The sequence below is a fragment of the Monodon monoceros genome, unplaced genomic scaffold, assembly GCF_005190385.1.
Source record: "Monodon monoceros isolate NGI ecotype Baffin Bay Population unplaced genomic scaffold, NGI_Narwhal_1 Super_Scaffold_10, whole genome shotgun sequence".
NCBI classification, from domain to species: Eukaryota; Metazoa; Chordata; class Mammalia; order Artiodactyla; family Monodontidae; genus Monodon; species Monodon monoceros.
This window is the reverse complement of record NW_021703766.1, coordinates 28,920,054-28,943,701: the sequence shown is the minus strand read 5'-3', so window position 1 is coordinate 28,943,701 and position 23,648 is coordinate 28,920,054. Positions and strand designations below refer to the sequence as shown.

The window sequence follows — 23,648 nt, the reverse complement described above, 5'->3', positions numbered from 1 at the left end:
CAGAGCAAAGAATATTCTTTCATTTGTTTGAAAACTGCAGACAGGAAAAAAAGTAAACAAAGAAAATGTACACAAATCATAACCAGTTATTTGGTATCTAAAGCGATAGAGAGATGTATAAATATATATAAATGTTGCTGAGTCTTTATTGCAGTGGTTCTCAGCCCTGACTGCAATTTAGAATCACCGGGAGAGCTCTTGAGCTGAGTCCCACTCCACATGAGTTAAATACAAATCTTTAGGGGTGGAGCTCAGAGATGAGTATTTTTTAAATCTCCCCAGGTGATTCTGATGAGCAACCAAGGTTGACAGCCACAGCTTTAAGGTTAGTCTGTCTTCACTGTATTTTTCATATTAGTCTCAGCTGAAAACTGAGGTCCCCACAGGAGTCAGTGTTGCCAGCTTCCAAAAAAAAGGAGATAGGAGTATGGAGAAACTGCCACCCAAAAAGCAGGGGTAGTTGCGCCTTTCTTGTGAATGGCCCTTGGTTTGGCTTTTTCATTTTGATTCAGGTGGTGATAACGGGGCAAAGAGAATCCAGGAATCCCCGGCCAGTAGACTCAGTTCGAGAGGCTGCATTTTCAAGTGCTCTGTTCATCTGCCTATTTAATTGGTTTCTACCCTCCTGCTTCTCTGGGTTTTAATGCATTCCCTCTCTCCCAATCTACTTTGGAGGATCATCCTGAGTTTGAAGATAAATCCTTCCTTTTTGACTCATTTAGAGGAAAGCTGTAACTGTTGAAATGATGTAACTGGCCTGTTAACAGCCCTCAGCTGCCTGTTAGAAATCCCCAGTGAAAATAGGACAGGTTGGCATTTGGCCTCTGTAGACACCATTATCACCATCATATAATATTTATGATATACCACATGCATGTAATTCTGAATTGAGCCAAGCCTAGAGATCACGTCCGCTTTCCTCAAGGGACTTGTAATTTAAACTTGGTCTGGGGAGCTACTTAAAACAGGTGTGGTTATATTAGAATGAGGCTGCAACCTCACATTAATATCAGGATCCCTGTTTTAGAATATGGCCACTAGTATGTTAGGCATGGCTGTAGTAATATAGCCAGGAAAGGGGAAATCTGCCAAGATGCCTTTTAAGGTCTCAGAATATTAAGTTTATAATTTAACCTTTCCACATGATGGTTGGGGAAAAGAAAACGTAGCCCCACTTTTCTCCCCTCACTTCATTTTAAATGTTTTATGAAAGTTAAGACAATTATCTCACACTAGGGGTGGTATTAAGTATTTCTCTTGCTCTTCAAGCTAAGGGATTACCTACTTTTATGATTCTCTTCCTGCATGCACGGGGCAAAACATCCTGAAGTTACCTAAGTTTCTCTTGTTCTTTTCTGAATTTGTGTAAAATTGGACAAATAACCCCAGGCACTAGAGTGGATCCCAGAAAATTTAATCCAGAGTCTGGATTTTTCCAAGTAAACAAACCTTTGGCATTGTGTAGAACCAATAGCCTAACAAGTGATTGAATTTCTTAATTTCCATCCAATGGGGTTTTTTGTTTGTTTGTTTTAGTTGGTGTTTTAAAGGCACATCTTCAGTGTAAGAGGGAGTATTTACCTGATAATTTTTTTCAAATGTTGCCTTTTCTACATGGAAGACTACTGATAGCCTAAGATGAAGGGCTTTCATTAATATAACTCCATCTCATTTTCAAATTTCTAAAAGCAATACAATCAATGTAGTAAGTTGAAAATAATAATGATTTTGTTTAAATGTGAAATTATACATCTACATTTTTTAATTTCAAAATATCCCATATGATTTTGAAAAACATCTTAGTCTTGATTTAATACACTGAATTCTGTAACCTATAATAGCAGGAAAAAGAAGTGTGTTCTGTACCTAAGAACAGCAAATGTCCAAAAACATTCAAAATTTGTATATCATCTTAAAGGTCACTTTTAAAATATTTTTTGAGTCATAGTGCATGTGATTTAAAAGTTGATTTATGTATCAACTTCAATCAGAAATTTCATCAGTAATATTGCACAACTAACCCATAGTCAGGCCTTAAAAAATATTTGCTGAGGCACCTGCAGGGCACTGATACTTAATGTACGTATTAATCTTGAAGTGCTTTCAGAATTACTTTTTTTTAAATGTCTATTTTTAATGCTAAGTGGATTAAAACAATTTAATTCCTAGAAAATTGATAATACAATTATGCAGGTGGGTAGAAATATGCTCTAAATAAGAATATTGAGGTAAACAGAATACCTCTTCCCTGACTCTCCTGGATAACTGAGAATTTATTGAATTTGAATAATAATACTCTTCCTGAGGAGTTCCATTAGTTTTTAAAGGAAAGAACCACAGCTTTGAGGAATAATTTTTTACCATGGGACTGATTTGAATTTGAAAAATTAAAGGAGTGTATTTTGCTGTATACTTTTTTATTATCTGTTTTTGAATATATTTTATCAACTTGCCTGCTTTAATTTGAATGATTGGGTGTCAGGTAAATGTTTAGGTAAATGTTAATTGTCATTGTGGCAATAGTGAGTTTTGTGACCTCAAGTAAAACTTACATCTCAATTTTTCATTAGTAAAAATGAAGAAGTTGAACGGATGATTTCTAAGATTCCTCCCAGTTCTAAATTTTATTATTCTGAAATTGGAACCTTAAAATGTATTATTTTATTAGTCCTATAATGAAATCTCTCAGAATAATTTCTATGCTGCCTTTTGTCCTTCACATTACTAGGATGAAAACTTACATATAGTTTCTCATGTGATTGATTATCAAGAGTCTGCTTTAATATTCTTTTGTCGGTCAAAGCCACTCATATAAAACTGTTAAAGAAAACCAGGGGTCCAGAATATTACCTTTATTCATGAATAGCAGTAATACTAAGGGTCCTTTACATTTCTCTTTCTCCATCTGAAAAATAAGCTATAATGCTTGACCTGTATTATACATAGGGTCCGGTAATATAGATAAAAATTGGATGCCTCACAATAAATCAAAGGCGTATTTCCAATCATACTACCTATGACCATATCCTCAGTGTCCATAGATCATTCTTTTTTTTAAATTTATTTAATTGAAGTATGGTTGATTTACAATGTTGTGTTAATTTCCACTGTACAACAAAGTGATTCAGTTATACATATATATACTTATTTTCATATTCTTTTCCATTATGGTTTATCACAGGATATTGAATATATTCATAGGTCATTCTTATATCTATACTTCAGAACTTCTTTTTTTTTTGAATTTTAGAATTTTATTTTTTTTATACAGCAGGTTCTTATTAGTTATCCATTTTATACATATTAGTGTATAAATGTCAATCCTAATCTCCCAATTCATCACACCACCACCACCACCCACCTCCCCGCCATTTTCCCCCCTTGGTGTCCATACATTTGTTCTCTACATCTGTGTCTCTATTTCTGCCCTGCAAACCGGTTCATTATACTTCAGAACTTCTATTCAAGACTTCTATGTTGCTTAGTGGAGAAAACCAATTGCAGAATAAATTTACCTTTATTGAGCATATATTCACGGTACCATAAGCTGTTCAGCCTCTAAGCCCTAATGAACAACAGCCCTCCATAGTACAGAAGAAAATTAAACGTTAGTGGCACAAGGAAAATTATGTCCCTTAAAACTCTACCTCCTCTGAAACTTCTGGGGTGATGAAAATATCGTAGCTATCAATTGTGATGGTGGTTACCCTGGTGTCTGCATTTTTTCAAAGAACATCAAACTGTACACTTAAAATGTATGCTTTTTATTGACTGTAATTGATACCTCAATAAAGTCGATTAAAGGAAAGGCAGAAAACAGCTGTCTTAGAGGCTGGTAATCAGACAAAAATGGAAGTCGGATGACCTGAGTTTTAAATCCTAGGAAGAAACCCTGTTACTTTAGGGAAATCTTGAATCCTCTGTTTCTACCTTCTCCGATGAGAAAGTGAAGGTAAATTATTCCTTTTTAGTTCCCACCCTGCAGCAAGATAAAGTAGTATGGTGACAGTGAGTCTTGGTTGCTTTGAGAATCTGAGGAAAGCTACAAGATATTTTTTCCCTAGAAAAGTGTACATATAAAAATGGCTGGGACTTCCCTGGCGGTCCAGGGGTTAAGACTCCATGCTTCCACTGCACGGGACACGGGTTCAATCCCTGGTCAGGGGTTAAGACTCCACGCTTCCATTGCAGGGGGCAAGGGTTTGATCCCTGGTCAGGGAAATAAGATCCCGCATGCCCTGTGGCTCAGCCAAAAACAAACAAACAAACAAAAAGGCATACCCTTTCAGAGGCTTCACAGCCTTCCCTTTCAAGCTCATCTATGAAACCCCAGTGAAAAACACTGCCTAAGTGTCTTAAGGTGAACCCAAAGTATCAATAGTAGGTGAGAGTAGGTGAGGAAAAGGTAGCGTCGTTTTTTAGCACCTACCTGTGTGTGCTAGGCAATGGGAATACACTGCACAGAGGAAGGCAATCCCTGCCCTACAGGAACTCTTGATGGTTGAAATGTAGATACTTAGTCACAGTTAAAGATTACGCTCTTATCAGTGCCAAACATCTGCTAACCTATCAAGTATCACACTTAGCTGTGTTGTTACTAGTTCATAGTTCATCTGGCAACATGAAGATCTTGCTGCCAAAATGATTCCACACCTGGGATTATAATCATTGAGCTTATTGTCCTCTTCCTTTCTCCCTCCTCCTCCTCTCTTTCCCCCTCCATCTTTCTCTTCCACTCTCCATCTCACTTTTCCTTTCTCCTCTTCCCTTTTCCTTCCTGTTCTCTCTCTTCTATCTCTTCCTTCCATCCTCCCTCCTTCTCTGCCTTGCCTCTCTCTCCCTTTCTTCCTCTCTTCCTTAAGCTTTCTCTCCTTTCTCCCCATTTCATCTTCTCAGTGTTCCCATCTAGGTGAGTAGTTCGTGTGTAGGAAAAACTCTGTATTCGGTCAGCATGGATTAGAATTATCAACCCCTTCTTTTATAATACCATCAAGAAATACCTGCTGCAGTGTATAGATATAAACATCATACGAATTAGGTTTAGTTTCCAAGGCTTAGAAGTGCAGGATCTTCCAGGGCCCGATATCACTAAGGGGCCCTTGAAGTTGCTCGAGTTTGCTTACTTTCTCCTGCTTTATTGCAGAGTAAGTACAGAAAGGAGAAAGAATGTAGCTGTGATTATTGCCTCAATTTGCCCCTTTCCTTTCCCTTCTATCTCCTACATGGAGAAAGTCTCTTAGTGACCCACTGGTGTTGGCCATCATGGCAGGCCCACCATCGATGGTGGAAGGAAGGCTTCAGTCCCACCTAGGATGAAATCCCCCATCCTGCTTCCCAGAGAGGCTCCCATCAAGGCTGAGCTCAAGAACCCACAATGAGTGCCATAGAGCCAGTCTAAATGAGCCTCAGTGATAAAATGTTTATATTGATCACTCAACAGGAATATGTTTTTCTTCCTTCTGAGTTGGGAATAGGTGGGCCACTCACTACTGTTCTATCTCAGTGCGAACATTTTCCCAAATTGGCTCAGTGCATGACGAGGCTGAGCTGCGTGGCATGTCTGAATTTCACCTTGTGGGCTGTGATTAATAGTCATTCAACCAGTGGCCCTGCTAACTGATTTCTCCCATCCTTTCACAGAACCATGATGGCAGTATCGACTTCCGAGAGTATGTAATTGGCCTGGCTGTCCTGTGCAACCCTGCCAACACAGAGGAGATCATCCAGGTGGCATTTAAGGTACTGTCAGCCCCACTGAAATCATCTTGGTCTGTCTCGTAAACAAGTGTTGACTCTAAGTGTATTATCTGAAAATCAGTGCATCTATTACGAGTGTTTATAGATCTGCTGTGACATGTACACGAGGGCAATGTGATTAAGACAATCGCTACCGAGAATAAAGAAAAGACAAGCATCCATTTAAGCAAAAAGAAAGTCTTTGGAAGCAGCCTAGTTAACAGCATTAAAATTGAAGAGCAGGTGATTTCATAAATTAGTTTAAAAATTATTTCTTTTCAGCCTCCCCATTTTGGAGCCCCAAAGTGAGGTTTATAAATAAATACCACCTGTCTATAGTCATCCCAATTCACCAGGCAGAAAGTTCTGATCCATCCTTATTTTCTCACTCTGTATGTCAGAGATATTTTAGGTGATCTTTTCCCGATGGAGTTTACTTTGTTGTGGTGGTGTCAAGTGAATACCATCATAAATGTCTCAAGTTTCCACCCTATGTGTTTTCCTGTGTATCACATACATTGTCACAGCAGTATGGGGGGTTGAGGGGCAGATGAATAAAATCCACGTCCCCCACCCCTAGCAGAACTTAATGGAGGTTTGAATTATGAGAACTCAGATTCCATTTTATCACTTATATATGCAAAAAGGAGAGGGAAGAGTACATTCCCAAAGTGTGTTTTGGTTCTTTGGAGATGAAACGTGCTTTATCTAATTAGTATTTGAATGGGATGTTCCCTTCCATATTCTAATCTTACATGATCTGCTCTCAAGTAAAACAAAAACTTGATCTCACTTACCAAGCTGTGTATGTGGAATCTTATTGTACAGGTCTTTGAGTCTCTGCTTCATCCACCATAACAGCTGAGGGCCTTCCCCCATGCCTCTTTCCTACTCTTATTTCTTCCTGATTTTCTCTGAGAAGAATATCCCACTGTGTCCTCAACAAGTGTTGTCCCCTCTATCATCTAGAAAGACTCTCTTCCTCCCAGAGTCCTTTCTCATGTCTTAGAGGCCACCTGGGTTAGCCTCACGAATTTCCATGTGTTCTATCCTTGACAGAGGAGTCCCCAGGTTGACTTTTTATTTCAGATTGGTTTCAACTGAGTTAACTGCTAGGCCTATAAAGAAACTAAGAGGTTGATGCTTAGCAGATGGTCTCAAGGCAAGGGCCAGAACTCTTTCCAAGCTGAAAACTTTTACAGACTGATTCATCATAAAACCTAAAATTATACACATAGCTAACTTATTCCAACCCAGACATTTCTGTTTCTGTTCTGAGATTGTCTGTGTGATTATAAGGTCAGCTGGGCAAGTGGTCACTTTGGGTTTACCAATGAAAGACCTGATAGAAAATTTGGCCCTTAATCATAGTAATTATTGTCTTTAAAGAAATCCTGAGATTTTTCTCTAGCCTAGACCTTGGTTTTGAGGGGGGACAGGGAGAGGAAAGAAGGACCTAAAACTATAATTAGCTCTTTTCTTCAGTAAAGCAAGTGTCATGTTTTACTTTGGTTATTTTTTTATCCTTCTCAGGGGTGTATGATGTTCTGGTTTTTTTGTTTTGTTTTGTTTAAGTGTCTAAATGCCTATTTTATTTATTTATTTATTTATTTTTTGGCTGTGTTGGGTCTTCGTTGCTGTGTGCAGGCTTTCTCTAGTTGCGTCGAGCAGGGGCTACTCTTTGTTGCGGTGCACGGGCTTCTCACTGCAGTGGCTTCTCTTGTTGTGGAGCACAGGCTCTAGGCATGTGGGCTTCAGTAGTTGTGGCTCGCAGGCTCAGTAGTTGTGGCTCACGGGCTCTAGAGCGCAGGCTCAGTAGTTGTGGCGCACGGGCTTAGTTGCTCCACGGCATGTGGGATCTTCCCGGACCAGGGATCGAACCCGTGTCCCCTGCATTGGCAGGCAGATTCTTAATCACTGTGCCACCAGGGAAGTCCCTGTATGATGTTTTTGAAAATTATTTTGGCATGCTTCTATTTTTCATTTAGTAGTATCATTTTGTATATATACAGAATGCATTCACATCCTTTTATTTGGGTAACACTTCACAGTTAACTTCCCATCTTTGATCATATTTCATCATCACGGTGACCTTTAGAGGTAGAATATTAGTCAGCATTCTTCAGTTGTAAGCAGCCGGCATAGACTCTGGTGGAGGAATCAGTTGTGAGGACAGCAAGCAGGCTCCAGGGAATACTCCAAAGCAGGCAGCTCCAGAGGTCCCAGCTGCGGGAGCTGCTCTACATCTCCCTTGGGCACTGCCGTTAGAGTGAGCAAACTCCAACGCTGTTCATCATTCAAATTCCAGGCAGAGTCCAAATGGTCTTGGACCATGTGCTTGCTAGGAAAGACAGGATGTTTTGATGCAGAGTCCCACAGCATTCCGTGCACTGGGGAGATATCGCTCCCCCATTCTCCAAGGAAAATGGGCTGTTAAACCTTCTACCAGAGCCCAGAGCATGAGATTTACCTTAGATCTGGGAACTCTGGGGTAGGGAGGCTATTGGGAGCGATGAGGAATTGAGAGAAATGGAGGGGTTTTCGTGGGGTAGTTGTGACAAAGGACAAATGGAGAGGAAGTAAAAGTCCCCAGAATGGACGTGTGAAGGAAACTTATACAGATGGAAGAGCCATCAAAGGACCAAATTTAGTTGATTTGATAAGTTGGTGAGAATTCTTTAGGAATGGAAGACTTTTACAGAAAAATTAGAGTTTGTGAGAAGGTGGGGGGAGGTTGTGACTGAATCCTGGCAGTTAACGCCTGAAGTCCAAGGCCCATAAAGAGCCCCGGGGCTACTGTTGTGAAAACAAATGCTAGCTAATTCACCTTGCGCTTTCCAGCTATCTTATCGTCCATTTAGGGGCTGAGTAGTAGAAAATGGACTAGGCGTCCCGTGCCTTCTTATCTGGGAGCAGCAAATCACATCTTCGAATTATATTCTTCTCCTCCCACCCTAGTGGACAATTAAAACACTATTCAGTATTTGCTTATTGTTCTTTTCATGATTATCACACCTTATCCAATGCCTGTTTTTGATCGTGTATTTGGTCAGAAGTGGATACCTTAACAGCAGGAACTGTAGATATCTGCCTGCATTTGGGCGACAGCTTGACCATTTACAAGCTGTGTGACCTTGGGAAAGTTACCTGGCTTCCTTGTTGCTCAGCTTTCTCATCTGTGAGATAGGGCTAATAACAACACCCCCCCTTACATAAGACTATTATTAGGGTTCAATGAGTGTGTAAAGTGATTTGAACATGTTGGATCAGTGCCTGCAAAGAGTCAGTGTTGATATCATGAAAAACTGTTAATACCCTGGAGAGGATTATGAATATGGCATATTAATTATCTATCAGTTACCCCTGCATTGCTGCTTGACTTTCAGACTATCCCACCCTTTCCCCTCTGCCTATAAACATATTGTCTCTCCCTTCCTGAAGGCAGCCTCCTTTTGTACGTGGTTATTACCCCCATTTATCTCCTGTGCTTTATTCTATAATTTCTTAAAAGAAGAGCCATGCCTGTTGCCTCCACGCCTCACCTCTCTATTCATTGCTTGATTCCCGTTACCATCTGTCGCCAGGATCTCCTAATTGCCAAATCCAGCAAACCTTCTTGCTTCTTGCTTGGCCTTCCTATGCCATTTTACTCTGTTGGCCATTACCACACTCAGAGTTTCTTCCTCTTTCCTGAAAACCTTCCCTAGCTTCCAAGATGCATGCTCTTTCTTTCTGCTTCTCCATCTCTCTGGCTGCTGCTTCTGAGTTTTTCTGGCCGGTTCCTCTTCCCTGCACACACCTCAACTCTTGCTGTTCCCAGGGCTCTGTCTTACTTTGTGCACTTTCCACAGAGAAGCTCAAACACACTTGTAGTTTCAATCTTTACCTGAATTCATATCTGAAGCCTCATCACTCTCCTGAGCTGATGTGCTCAATCTTAACTTCCTCCTGGCACTTCTGACTCAAATTTAAGCTCTCCAGGTCTAACCCTTGATCTCATTGGGAACCTGTTTTCCCACTCTTGGTAACATAACCCTCCTTCACCCATTTGCCCAAGCTAGAATCCCTCAGCCGTCTTTAGCTCCTTCTTTTCCATCACTACAGACCTCTAACTGATATGTAAGTCCTGTCTTTGCTTCCTTATAAATTCTGTCTCTTCCTGCCCTTCCTGCTTCTCCACCCCAGACTCTTAATTGTTCATGCCTCTAGTCTTTTCAACTTTCTGCCCTCTCTCCATCCTCCACACTTTGCCTCAGAGCTCCCTCAGTTCACAAGCAATCACCCCACAGCCCTTCCCATCATAATCCTGCAGGGGTAGATGAGGCCTTATATGGCCGTCATGATCTGATCCTTGCTTGTCTTTCTCTCTCCTGACTTGAGCCCCAGGCAATTGCCTGCCAGTACTTGTATGTTCTGGGAATATCTCTTCATGTTTTAAGACCCAACTCAAATGTCATAAAGCATTCCCTGACCTCTCCAGGTAGGATTCATCTTGTTTACACAGGACTCCCATGTGCTTTTGTACTTACTATGGTTATATCCCCTGTTTTTTCCATGTGCTTTTGTACTTACTATAGTCGTAGCCCATATTTTTCTTTAAAGATTTATTTATTATTTTATTTATTTTTGGCTGCGGCACACAAGATCTTTTGTTGCAGCGCACAGGCTTCTCTCTAGTTGTGGCACACAGGCTCCAGGGAGCGTGGGTTCTGTAGTTTGTGGCACGGGGTCTCTCTAGTTAAGGCGCGAGAGCTCAGTAGTTGTGGCGTGCGGGCCTAGTTGCCCCGCGGCATGTGGAATCCCAGTTCCCTCACCAGGGATCGAACCTGCACCCCTGAATTATAAGGCAGATTCTTTACCACTGGACCACCAGGGAAGTCCCTGTAGCCCCTATTTTAATCCTATCTCTTTCTACCACTAAACTATAAGTATTGTGAAGGCAGCAGATACCATACTTATGGACATATATCCCTAGCCCCCCACACAATGAATGTCTGAATTACTAAACAGTTTATTTTTTAAGATTATTACATACCACCATTGCTCTGGAGGAGCTCATTCTTAGGCTTTATTTTCTTTTTCCTTCAGCTCTTTGACGTTGACGAGGATGGCTTCATAACAGAGGAAGAGTTCGCCACCATTCTGCAGGCTTCCCTTGGAGTGCCTGACCTTGATGTTTCTGGTCTCTTCAAGGAAATAGCCCAGGGGGATTCTGTTTCATATGGTGAGTAGGCAGTTTGGCTCCTGATTCGGTGTACTGTACAGTATACAGTGTACATCCAGACTATGACTGACCCTCATACAAGAGTGTTGTTTCCCCTCACTAATATGTTAACAATAGAAGCAATAGTAACAATGATGATGATAGTAATAATAGTAGTAGTGGTGTAATGGTAGAAGCTAATTATTGAGGACTTACCGTATGCTAAGCACTCTTCACACATTTTATATATATTAATTCATTTATTCTTTATAGCAAGCCTATTCAATCAGTACTCTTCATTATTCTTATGTTACTGAGATGCAAAGAATTTAGGTGACTTACCTAAGATCATCTACTAGAGAATGTCAGAGTTGTAGCCACAGTAGAGGGATATGGACTGAGGGACCCACAGTAATAACAGTAGCTAAACCATCTATTAATGTTTCCTGTTAGTGGCTTAGATGAGCTTTCACGTTCATTATCTCACATCATGTTGATGGCACCCCTGTGAGGTAGGGACTATCTTGGAGGAAGACCTTGTGGCCAAGTGGCAGGTCCGTCCACCAGTGACCAGCCTTTCTCCTGATGGCTCGAGTCCACACATGAAGACAAGTCCCCTAAGGGCTGAAGGGATGGTTCATCAGTTTCACAGTGTCCTTGGGAAACACACCTCAGTGGAGAGGCCTCTGCCTTAGCTTTGATATGGTCGTAGATGTCAGCGTGGCTTATCTTCCCCAGTCTTCTCTCATGGGCCAGAGGGGGATTCCTCTTGAATGCCTTTTTCCTTCTGGTGTTCAAAGAGTTTCAACCTGATAACTTTCATGGGATGGGGGAATTAGTTCATAGACTTCTCTTACTCTTCTGTTTTTTGTTTTGTTTCGTTTTGTTTTCTGCGGTACGCGGGCCTCTCACTGTTGTGGCCTCTCCCGTTGCGGAGCACAGGCTCCGGATGCGCAGGCTCAGCGGCCATGGCTCACGGGTCCCATATGGGATCCTCCCAGACCGGGGCACGAACCAGTGTCCCCCTCATCGGCAGGCGGACTCTCAACCACTGTGCCACCAAGGAAGCCCTACTCTTCTGTTTTTAATTACTGTCATTTTGGCTGTCCTTATTCTATTTTAGGTAATTAAGTGCACTTATCTATTAAGTTCATTTTTTTAAAAAAAAGGATAAAATGGCAAGTAGATACTTATATAAAACTTAAGAGTGTGGGCTTCCCTGGTGGTGCAGTGGTTGAGAGTCCGCCTGCTGATGCAGGGGTCACGGGTTCGTGCCCCGGTCCGGGAAGATCCCACATGCCGTGGAGCAGCTGGGCCCGTGAGCCATGGCCGCTGAGCCTGCGCATCCGGAGCCTGTGCTCCGCAACGGGAGAGGCCACAACAGTGAGAGGCCCGCATACCGCAAAAATTAAATCAATAAATAAAAAAACTTAAGAGTCATAAACCCCATGTGTACTAATTCTCTGACCATTTTCATTGCATAGTTAATACTCTGTATTACTCCAAACTACAAATTTTGAAAAACTATTTGGAATAGCTATTTCAATGGAAGCTAATACTAAGAATTATTTGTAGGTAGTCATATTTTTACCTGTCAGTTTTAATATGTTTTTAGGGAAATCTACTCTGTTTTTTGGAGTTCAACCTTTTTCTTTTTAGAATACACAGAATATCTCCCTTTCCCCAATATTATGCAAGCCCACTTTTTTTTGCAGGAATGTTTGAGGTATTTAAGTATGATTTTATGAAAGAATAGGTATAGAAATGTATCATGAATGTATCCATTTACATTATTTAAATGTGATAGTTTAAATTGTTTTCATTCTTGGTTTTCCTTTAGCCAAATTAATGCCCAAATTCTACTTATTGCCAGTTCTCAGCACTTCTAGAAATGAGTTACTCTTTAATGCCACTAGCATCCCCAAAGAGGACAGAGAGCCTTGATCTTTTGACCAGAGCACAAGTCTTAAAATTAAAGCTCGTGGTTTCAGTAGATCAACACTCCTGCCCACGTATCTTAGAAGTCACTTATGTCCTGTGTATCTCTGTCATTGAAATAGACTCATTCAGATAAATCTTTATTTTGGATGTTAAGAAAGAACAATTAATAGCTTGCCTGATTTGGAAATATAAAGTGCTCTGTCAATGCAAAATAATGTTGTAATTGCAAAGAATGATCTGGGCTCTATCTGGTGACTTCCTCATCACTAAGACCTGTTTTTATCTTCAAGAGTTGCTAGATAGTCTAATATGCCATGAAGTAGACATTTGGCTATCGGAGGATTTTTTTTTTTAGTGAATGGATAGAAATAGGATATTGGGTTAAAAACCTTTTATTATAGAGTCAAATAGCAAGCTGATTCAAAGACCAGGATCACTTTGCTATATAAGCTCAATAAAGTTTTCTCCATCCAAACAGAAGAGGAGAGAGAAATGTCAAACTTGAGGGTAGCATCATATTTCAGAAACTCCAGGTTACCGGAGGCTTGGGGTTCAAATTCTGATGGTTAATTTTGTAAGCCTTCTATACTCTACCTCACTTCCTAAATCTCAAACACCTGAGATAAAAGGAGGCCTACTACTCAGGGGTCTTGTGATATGATTAGTGAATATTGTACACCCTACTTGCCCTTACTGATCATAAGTCAGGGCTCAGCTTTTCAAGATGGTTTATTTCTTTACCAGAGTTAAAGGTTAAAATAGTTTTAAAAGCCAGTGATAGAGAGTCCTGGGTAATAAATTTTGTTAACATTTTCTATTACAAAAAAAAATAAAATTACATAAACATAGAGCACAACAAAGTTTTACAAATGAACCCTTGTGTAACTACCACTCAGGTCAAGGAATAGAGCTTTTCAATAACTCTAGAAGCCTCCATGTGCCTATTCCCAAATAGAACCCCTTCCTCTGTCTTAAAGGAGGGAACTGCTGACCTGACTTAAAAAGGAATCTTTGCCTGCTTTGTTTTAGCATTTCACCACAAAAGTACACATCTTTAAATATATTTTAGTTTTGCCTAAGTTTTTGAACTTTACATAATGGTCTCATACAATATGTGTTCCTTTGCATCTGGCTTTTTTCATTCAACATTATGGTTTTAAGATTCATCCACATTGTTACAACACAGCTATTCATTCATCTTCATTGCTGTGTAGCACTTTGTTCCACAAATATGCCATGATTTACTTAGCCATTCCAACTGTTGACAAACATGTGAATTGTTTCCATTTTTTACCTATTATGAATAATGTTGCTATGAACATTCTCATACATGTCTCCCAGAGCACAATGCGCACAAATTCTCTCGCTTATATACCCTGGAATAAAGTATGCATATCTTCAACTTGACTAGATAATGGAAAAAACTATCTCCCAAAGTGGTTGTATAATTTATAGGGGTTGAGTAATAGACTTTTACGATCATTGTATTATTAAGATCATATGTTAATCTGCATCATGCCAAAAGAAGATTCACCTCAATTTATTGGATTTTGTTTTTTCTCCTCTTTTAGAGGAATTTAAAAGTTTTGCCCTAAAGCATCCAGAATATGCTAAGATATTTACAACCTACTTAGACCTCCAGACGTGCCATGTGTTTTCATTACCAAAAGAAGTCCAAGCAACTCCCTCAGTCGTAAGTAATAAAGTCAGCCCTGAAAGTCATGAAGAGAGTACCTCAGACAAAAAGGACAACTGAAAGCAAACATTCCTAATAAGGAAAACGCGGTGGCTTTTACTTGAAATTTCAAAGGCATTTACTGATAGTATTTTATTTGTGATTGAGTAATGATGTTTCAAATAGAAAGCTTTTTTATAAAAAAATGATAGATTTTCTTATTGAAATGCTTCTATTCACATGTGTTTATCAAGTAATATTCATTTTCTTTTACATTATATTTTGCTATACTGATGGGCTTATTGGCGATAAAGATGTTTTTATGGATTTTCCAGGTTAATTTGCATATCCAAATGAATGAAATGGTCTCCCTTATTTACTGATGAGCATTAATCAACGCTGCAAAAAGTTTTTAAAAGTATAAATAATTTTTCATTTACTTTCCTCTAAAGAAATAAGGTTAGCTTTAATCCCTTCCCATTCTAGAAATAAGAATGAAGAGTCTGAGGAACGTTGCAGAATTTTATACCTTTAACTTCACAGATTCATTTTTTCCATTTGCATTTCAGTTTCTTGGATCACTAAACATGGGGGGATTGGAAGGGAGAGCTCCGCTAATTAGATGAGACTTCTTAAAAACTCATATTCTCTTGACCATGCATCCCTATTGTAGATTTCCTTAACCACCTGCTAAGGAGATCATAACCTTTTGCATGATCTACAGATTTAGAACTTTGTTTTAAAGACAACAGCTATGGCCAAAGGCTATGTGGGAATTGCCTTATCGAAGGTAACATTAATTGCCTAACGAGAAAAATTGTTTGCCACAGAGTTTAGTTTAATTTGAGTTGGGTAGTTTAGAATGTAGCCCTTGCCCAGTAAATGAATCAGATTTACTTTATTTATATATTATTAGAATTAATATATTTTATCATCTAAGTGGGAGTTTTATTTTATTGTGTCCTCTCAAATTTTAGAGCTTGCCTGAAATATCTACAGGGAAAATACGAAAGGTTCCAAATTATCACCAAAAGCTAAGGAATCCAAAAACCTACTTTATTAATGCAAGACCACAATTTAACCCCCAGGCAAGAATTTAACGGTGATATTTTTTTCCTTTAGGTTAAGCAATAATTTCCCTCAAGTGCCATTTTATTATATGTCACGCATGCTTACTAAAAAGTTTCATCCTTAAGTATGAAGGATGAAACAGTATGATTGTTTGCTTTTTACATATCTTAAGTTATTTAGACAGAGCATTGAATAAGCTGAAAACAATTTCTTAAGTAATTAGGAAAGTACATCTTTATAATATTGGTTGTCATATGCAATTGAATGTATGTTATTACTCAGGTACCATGATTTTTATCACAGAAAACCCACATATTAATCCCATTAATCATGAAAAGGTAGCATTTTAAATCACAAGCTTTCTGTGAGGCTCTTGAAAGTGATCCCATTGTTTTCCTGTTTTAAAGTAATATTTTATGTTCTTTAATTCCACTTCTGCCAATGTAATATTCCTATTTTATTATGTTACTGAACAAACTTGCTACATAAAATTCTTGGCAATTAAAAATTCTGGTTTTGCCATTTTGTCTCAAATGTAATATACCTTTTTAATATCATGGTTTGAACGTAAGTTTGCATATTTATGAATGTGATTAATCATTTTTGTTTGCATTTAAGCCTTATGAAATGTCAGACATAATTTTACTCTAATGAAAGACTCAAATTTTAGCCAAAGCAGCAATAGTTATTATTCCTAAAGAAGCTGCCTTTTGACTGGTAGGGTGTATGTAATAACACAAGTCATGACTGTCAGTACTACTACCAACGAGGCCTCTACTTTTATGCCATCTAAACAAAGATTTCCTTCAAAGAGTTTTTTCTCCTCTTAGAATTTAAAGTAAGAAATTAAATTTAAATCAGTTAAATGCACTGTGGTTTTATATAATAGTTTGAAAAAGCGAGGTTACTCTTTGAAATGAGAAATACTAGATCCTAAGACCTATAAAGACCATAAAAATTTCCATCAGAACAGTTCTATTGAAGGATAACGACATACTGAATGCTTATAGAACAAGTTGCTTGCATTATGCATATTTAATTCTCCTTTGCCAATGCTTTTAGAGTGTTGGAAGGCTGAGTGTGAGCGCTAGTAGTGCTACCTCTAATGGATATTTAAAAGAGCCCCTTTTAGAAGGCACATGGTCTGCTGTCTGCATGAGGCACAGCAGTACAGATATCTGACTCCCAGACTCAGGAGCTCTCCCTTTCAGACTGTTACAGATGCAAGGTGGTTAGTTGATGGCAGTTAATTGATACACCATTGACTGTATTGGAACAAGTGGGCTCTCGACCACAAAGGTCCTTGTGGAATTCTTATAAAGGAATCACTAAAGAGGATTAAAAGACACTAGTAAGAAACCATCCCCTAGGAAAGCATACATATTTATAATTCTTTTTTCTTTTCTGTTCACTTGAATGGACTTTTCCATTTTTGGTAAATTGTTATACCAGAGTATTCCATCGATGCCATGCTGTGAGTTGATAGAGGTGAAGGCCCTCACAAAGTTCTTGACATATATCCAACATACATATCACGTATACATATCATAAACAATGTAGATGGTATTTATATACTGCTTTTTCACTTGCAATATAACATTTTCCAGTATCATTAAAATTACCTGGAAATGTAAATTTTTAAAAGTATACCTAATACTCCTTCAGAGTATAACATAGTATATAGCTATAACATAGTATATAGCTATAACATAATATATGTGATCATTCTTCAAATATTGAAATTGTGAGTTTGATTTTCATTTTGGGACTATTAAAAATAATCAACTCCATATTCCATAATAGTTTATAATTATGAATAGTTTGCTAAGGGGCTTATTTATACTTACTGAATTCCAAAATGAAAAATTTTTTGGCTAAAGATTTTATAATTATTAACTTTATTTTAAATTAATTTTATTACAGGAAAAAATTGAAATGATTATTTTTGATTCCATAGTTTTAACCTCATGTAGTAGTTAACAGGTTCATGTCTTTTAAAGGTAAGTAGACTTCATCTTTTTGAAGGTATTTTTCCCTTTGTAAAAGTAACAGACTTACTAATTATTACAATATGTAATAATAATAATACTACCAATCTGGCATCCTTACTATGTATCAGGCATTGTGCTAAGTGATTTACAGACATCAACACATTTAAACACTCAATGAAGCATAGGTATCGTTGTCCCTAGTTTTACTAAACAAAATTTAGAACTATCCCTAAGTTACTCATTAAGTGGCGGAGCTTGCAATTAAACCTAATTTTGTCTGATTCCAAAGGCCATGCTTCTAATCATTTATATAAAGCAGCAAAGCTGCCTGATTTATAAACTTTATAGATTGAGCATCTGCCCATGTATTTTTCTACTTGTGGGAAATTTTGACTTAGTTCTTTTTTTATTTTTTTATTTTTTATTTATTTATCTTTTGGCTGCATTGGGTCTTTGTTACTGCACGCGGGCTTTCTCTAGTTGTGGCGACTGGGGGCTACTCTTCGTTGCGATGTGCAGGCGTCTCATTGCGGTGGCTCCTCTTGTTGAGGTGCATGGGCTCTAGGCACACGGGCCTCAGTAGTTGTGGCATGGGGGCTCAGTAGTTGTGGCTCACGGGCTCTAGAGCGCAGGCTCGGTAGTTGTGGCGCACAGTTGTTCCGCGGCATGTGGGATCTTCCTGGACTGGGGATCAAACCCGTGTCCCCTGCATTGGCAGGTGGATTTTTAACCACTGTGCCACCAGGGAAGCCCTTGACTTAGTTCTTAAAGAGAGACAGAGGTAGTTCAGAATGGTTCCAAGCAGTGGCTGAGATGGGGAAAAAGATTGGCCAACCCCAGCCTAGAAAAGTGAACCCTCCTAACCCTCTTCATTGTGGCCCAGGACAGATCAGCTGAAAACCCTGAAACCTTCCTGTAGAAATAGTACAAGTTACTGTAAACCAAAGGTGAGGTGAATGCCAGGGTACTACAGTAAACTTTTTCCTTTGTGGGTAGTGGTGGAGCATGAATTCTCTACTTCTCATGGGTCCCTCTGCTGCAGTGGCCTTTTCTGTCACATCTCTGCTTTCAGAATAAAGTTTATGATCAATAAAGGAGAGTCTGAGGGACCGAGGACCAAGCCAGAATTGCAATATCTAGGACCTTCGTTCTAACTATTGTGAAGCATTCCCTTTGCTGGTCTCCCTGCTTATATTTTTGCCCTCCTATATATCCTCTTGCCATACAGAAAGCACAAGTATTGTTTGAAAGCATAAACCAGATATCATTTCTCCAGTTAAATGTTTTCAAGGGCTACCCATTGCACTTTGGATAAAATCTCAAGTATTCAACATGACCTACAAGGCCCTGCCTGGTCTGTCCCCTACCATAGTCTAGATCTCCACCATCTCCAATCTCCTCCCTAACTAAACTCCCACCACCCAATCTTTCTTTTCCTCCAACTGATGAAAGTCCCTTCCAACCTCATGGTCTCTGTACTGCTGTTCCCTCTAGCTGGAGTGCTCTTTCCCAAAGATTTTCACCTTGTTTTCTCTTCTTCCTTCAGTCTTAAAGAAAAACAGCTTCATCAAGATATGATTCACACACCATACAATTCACCCATGTAAAGTATACGATTCAGCTTTTTTTTTTTTTTTTTTTTTTTGCGGTACGCGGGCCTCTCACTGTTGTGGCCTCTCCCGTTGCGGAGCACAGGCTCCGGACGCGCAGGCTCAGCGGCCATGGCTCACGGGCCCAGCCGCTCCGCGGCACGTGGGATCTTCCCGGACCGGGGCACGAACCCGTGTCCCCTACATCGGCAGGCGGACTCTCAACCACTGCGCCACCAGGGAAGCCCCTCAATTCAGCTTTTTTAACATATTCACAGAGTTGTGCAACCATCACCTCTCATCTACATTTTTTATTCTTGACTTCATTCAGATTTTAAATCAAATGTCACACCATCAAATGGGAATCTCCTATCACCTAATCAAAAAGCTCACTCTGTCTCTATGGGCAGTCTCAATCCCATTATCCTTTTTGGTAGTGCACTTAAACTTCTGGGGGGTTTGTTGTTGTTGTTATATATATATATAACAAATATATATTTATATATTAAAATATGTTTATATAATGTATTATTCGTGTATTTATTGTCTTTTATTCATAGCACTAAGAGGGTGTACCTGACAGTGAACACTCAGTATTTGAAGAATGAATAATGATAACATTATCTTTCACTTATTGTGCCTTGTATTGTATTTAGAATAGAGATCATCTTTACAACAAACTTGAAAACCTGGGATTATGATCCCTAAAACTAATATAGAAAATAAGGCTCAGACAGGTTTTGTCACTTGCTCAGAGTTACATAATTGGTGAGTACCAGGGCTGGAATTCAAACCCAAGGCTGCCTGGCTCTAAGTGAAGGGACTTTTGATTAGGCCAAGGTAACCTGAACCCATAAAGTAAGTAAAAACTTATATGACAAGCTTCAGGTTCCAGAAACGTGGAAACTAGATAATCTGAGAACCCTCTGGCCACAAAACCCCTAGAATGTTGAACAAAATATCACCAACATATTTGAAATGTGTAGCTGAGCATGCACAATACTAAGGGAAATGCTCAAAGGCCAAAAATGAAAAGGGAGCTGGACCCCAGAACTGTGTGAAGGCATAAGTTATAGTTGACCTGGGGACATTCATCAATCTTAGTAACAAAGAGGGTTGTATTTTGTGGCTATGGGAAACAAAAGACAAGGCCTTTATATGATGTGGGGATTTGGAACTGAGATCTCAGGGGAGGAAAAAAAAAAAAAGACACTTGAAGGGCTACACCCTCAGTAAAATAATGAACTGCGAAAATTCATCTTCTGGTAAAGGAAGACTCTGAGGAAATTTTCTGTCCTGGCCTGGGTTCTAGCTTGGGAGAAAACTCCTCCTCTGATAACTTTTTTAAAACTTTCAATTCTTTTAAATGTTTTGAGACTCATTTTATGGCCCAGCCTATGATATATCTTGGTGAATATCCCATGTGTACTAGAAAAGAATGTGTATTTTGCAGTTGTTGGGTGTAGTGTTTTAGAAACATAAGTTAGATCCAGTTATTTGATAGTGTTGTATAAGTCCTCTTTATTCTTACTGTTTTTTTGTCTACTTGTTCTATTAATTATTGAAGAGGGATGTTGAAATCTCCAACTGTAATTGTGGTTTTAGCAACTGTCAGTTTGTCTGGAGTTTGCCATTGGTTTATAATCATTTTCAATTGTTATATAGTTTTGATAAAATAACCTTTTTACCATCATGAATATTCCTCTTTAATTCCAGTAATACTTGTTCTGTTAACATAGCCACTTCAACCACACCAACTTTCTTAGTGTTTGCATGTTTACCTTTTTCTATCTTTTTACTTTATATTTAATATGCATCTCTTAAGTGAGTGTTTTGTGGTTCTGTTTGGGTCTTGCTTTTATATCTTGTCTGACTTTCTTTGATCTTCTTTGATCTTTTTTCCTCCTTTCCTGATTTATTTTGGATTAATCAATATTTTTTGGTCATTTATTATCTTATTTTCTTTTGCCTTCTTAGCTGTACTTATTTATTTTTAGTGGTTTCTCCAGAGCTTACAATAGATATCTTTAAATTAATATAGTTTACTTTCAAATAATAGTATACTTTTCACTTATAACATAGGAACCTTACAAATATATTTCCAATTCACTCCATCCCATCATTTGTGCTATCGTAATATATCTTCTATGTGTTTTAAATCCCACAAGACAGTTTTATCATTTTTTCTCTGAATAGACAAGTTAAAAATTTAGAAAAAAAGGTCTATTTATCTACATATTTACTGTCCCTGGCACTCTAATTCCACCTTTCCATCATTTTTCTTAAGCCTGGAGAATGTCCTTAAACAACTCCTGTAGTGCAAGTCTCCTGACAATAAATTCTCTCAGCTTTCTTTTGTCTAAATGTGTCTTTATTTTGCCTTCCTTTTCGAAGAATATTTTTGCTGGATACAGAATTCTAGGTTAACTTTTTTTTTCCTTTCAGTACTTTAAAGATCCCATTGTCTTCTTCCTTTTATTGTCTCTGATGAAAGTTAGAAATATTTCTTTTCATAGCTCTCTTGTATATAATGTATTTTCACCATCAGGCTACTTTTAACATTTTTTTCTTTATTACTGTTGAGAAATTTTATTGTGATTTGCCTTGGTGTGATTTTCTTTATGCTATTCTCTAGGGGTTTATTGAACTTCTTGGATCTATAGGTTTAGAGTTCATCATATTGGAAAATTTTTCAGCTATTATATTTTTCAAATAACTTTTCTGCCCCTCATATTTCTCTTTTCTCTCCTCCAATTACACATATGTTAGACTGCTTGGATTATCCCACAGGTCACTGAGTGGGACCTCAAGCGGTGGGATTTTTTTTCAGTCTTTCTCAATGTGCTTCAATTTTGGTCATTTCTGTTGCTCTTATTTCAGGTTCACTGATTCTTCTTCATCTAATCTGCACAGCAGATGTTTCATTTCAGATACTGCAACTTTTGCTTCTAGAATTTTCATTTGGTTCTTAGTTTCTATCTGGCTAATGAGAAATCCATATTTGTTTCCCTCATTATGTTCATAGATTTCTTAACCTTTTGGAATATACTTATAATAGTAGTTTTAAAGTCCTTGTTTCCTATTTCATCATCTCTGTCATTCCTGAGTCTATATTGGCTGATTCTTCTCCTGGTAATGGGTCATATTTTCCTTCTTCACGTGTCTTTATACAAACTATTTTGTACACAAATGTGTACAGTTTATTTATGAAAGTAATTTTGTACTATATCCTGTACATTATAGATGCCACTGTATTGAGTGTCTAGATTTGGCTATCATCCTTAACAGAGTTTTGAGTTTTGTCCTGCCAGGTAGTTAATTTACTTGCAGAGTATCACATGAACTTTAACCTAAACGTCACACCCTATACAAAGAATAACTCAAAATGATCACAGATTTAAATGTAAAATGCAAAACTATAAAACTTTCAGAGGAAAATGTGTGAGAAAATCTTTGGGCTCTATGGATAGGCAAAGAGTTTTGAGACTTGACACCAAAAGCATAAGACTATAAGACGTTTTTCCCAAAGTAGCTGTACCAGTTTATATTCCATCAGCAATAGATAAGAACCCTGAAGGCTCTACATTCTCATTAGCATTTGGTGGAGTCAGTATAAGTTGCATTTTTCAAGGAATTTATTTATTTTACTTAAGTTGTTGAATTTATTACAATAAATTTGTTCTTAATATTCCTGTGTTATCCTTTTGATGTCTGTACAATCTTAATGATATACTTTCTTACTCTTAACATTAGTAAGTTTTAACCCAGACTGATTTTCCCAGTAGATAGCTTCACAAGTTGTTGGATGCATTTTTGCCGTATAGAAAGATGAAGCATATGTGTCCGATGGAGAAAGTTCAAGTGAGTGATAATTTGGGGAACTGGAGGTGGGGGAAGGAAAGAATCCCTTCCAAAGTGGTTGTTTGAATAGCATTGCTAGATTGTAATCCACTTCTCTATAGTAGAAAAGCCTGCAGTTTCCCCTAAATTTATTCTACACACACACAGAGTTTTCTTCAGTGAAAGACATTCATAATATAACTTGCAAATTTTTCCAGGTTTCTTAGATTCAGTCACCTGCTTGTCAGTGTTTTAAACTAGAAGGCGCTCCAAATTAAATTGAGATAATTGAAGCAAAATCTCTGTGCTCGGCACAATTGTTACGGAAAAGGAATTTCCTTTGAAAGGTAAACACAGGCCTTATGAACAGCATTGATGGGGCCTGCTGAAATCACTTTTCACTCCATTCAGGGTTACTTTCCTTTCAGATGCACAGGGTGGAGGAGAACAAATGATTTGTCAAATAAAATGAACAGGGAAAAGTTTAGGAGGCTAAAACGGATTTCCGATACAGGAAATTTATTTGAACAAAGGTGTTTTCTCAGGCAATAGATTCAACCTGCCGTAGAATCCAACATTTGTTCAATAATCTCCCAACCCTA

At 38.4% G+C, this 23,648-nt stretch overlaps 1 protein-coding gene across 1 annotated transcript in view; it reads left to right on the top strand.

The window, feature by feature from the left end:
* The window catches only part of LPCAT2 (lysophosphatidylcholine acyltransferase 2), a 62,321-nt gene extending 47,545 nt beyond the window's left edge, over nt 1-14,776 (top strand). The window contains exons 12-14 of the mRNA XM_029213459.1: nt 5,641-5,739; nt 10,825-10,960; nt 14,452-14,776. Of these exons, the coding sequence (XP_029069292.1) occupies nt 5,641-5,739; nt 10,825-10,960; nt 14,452-14,636 (420 nt within the window). The 3' untranslated portion in view covers nt 14,637-14,776. The remainder of the gene's footprint in view (nt 1-5,640; nt 5,740-10,824; nt 10,961-14,451) is intronic.
* The last annotated feature ends 8,872 nt before the right edge of the window (nt 14,777-23,648 follow it).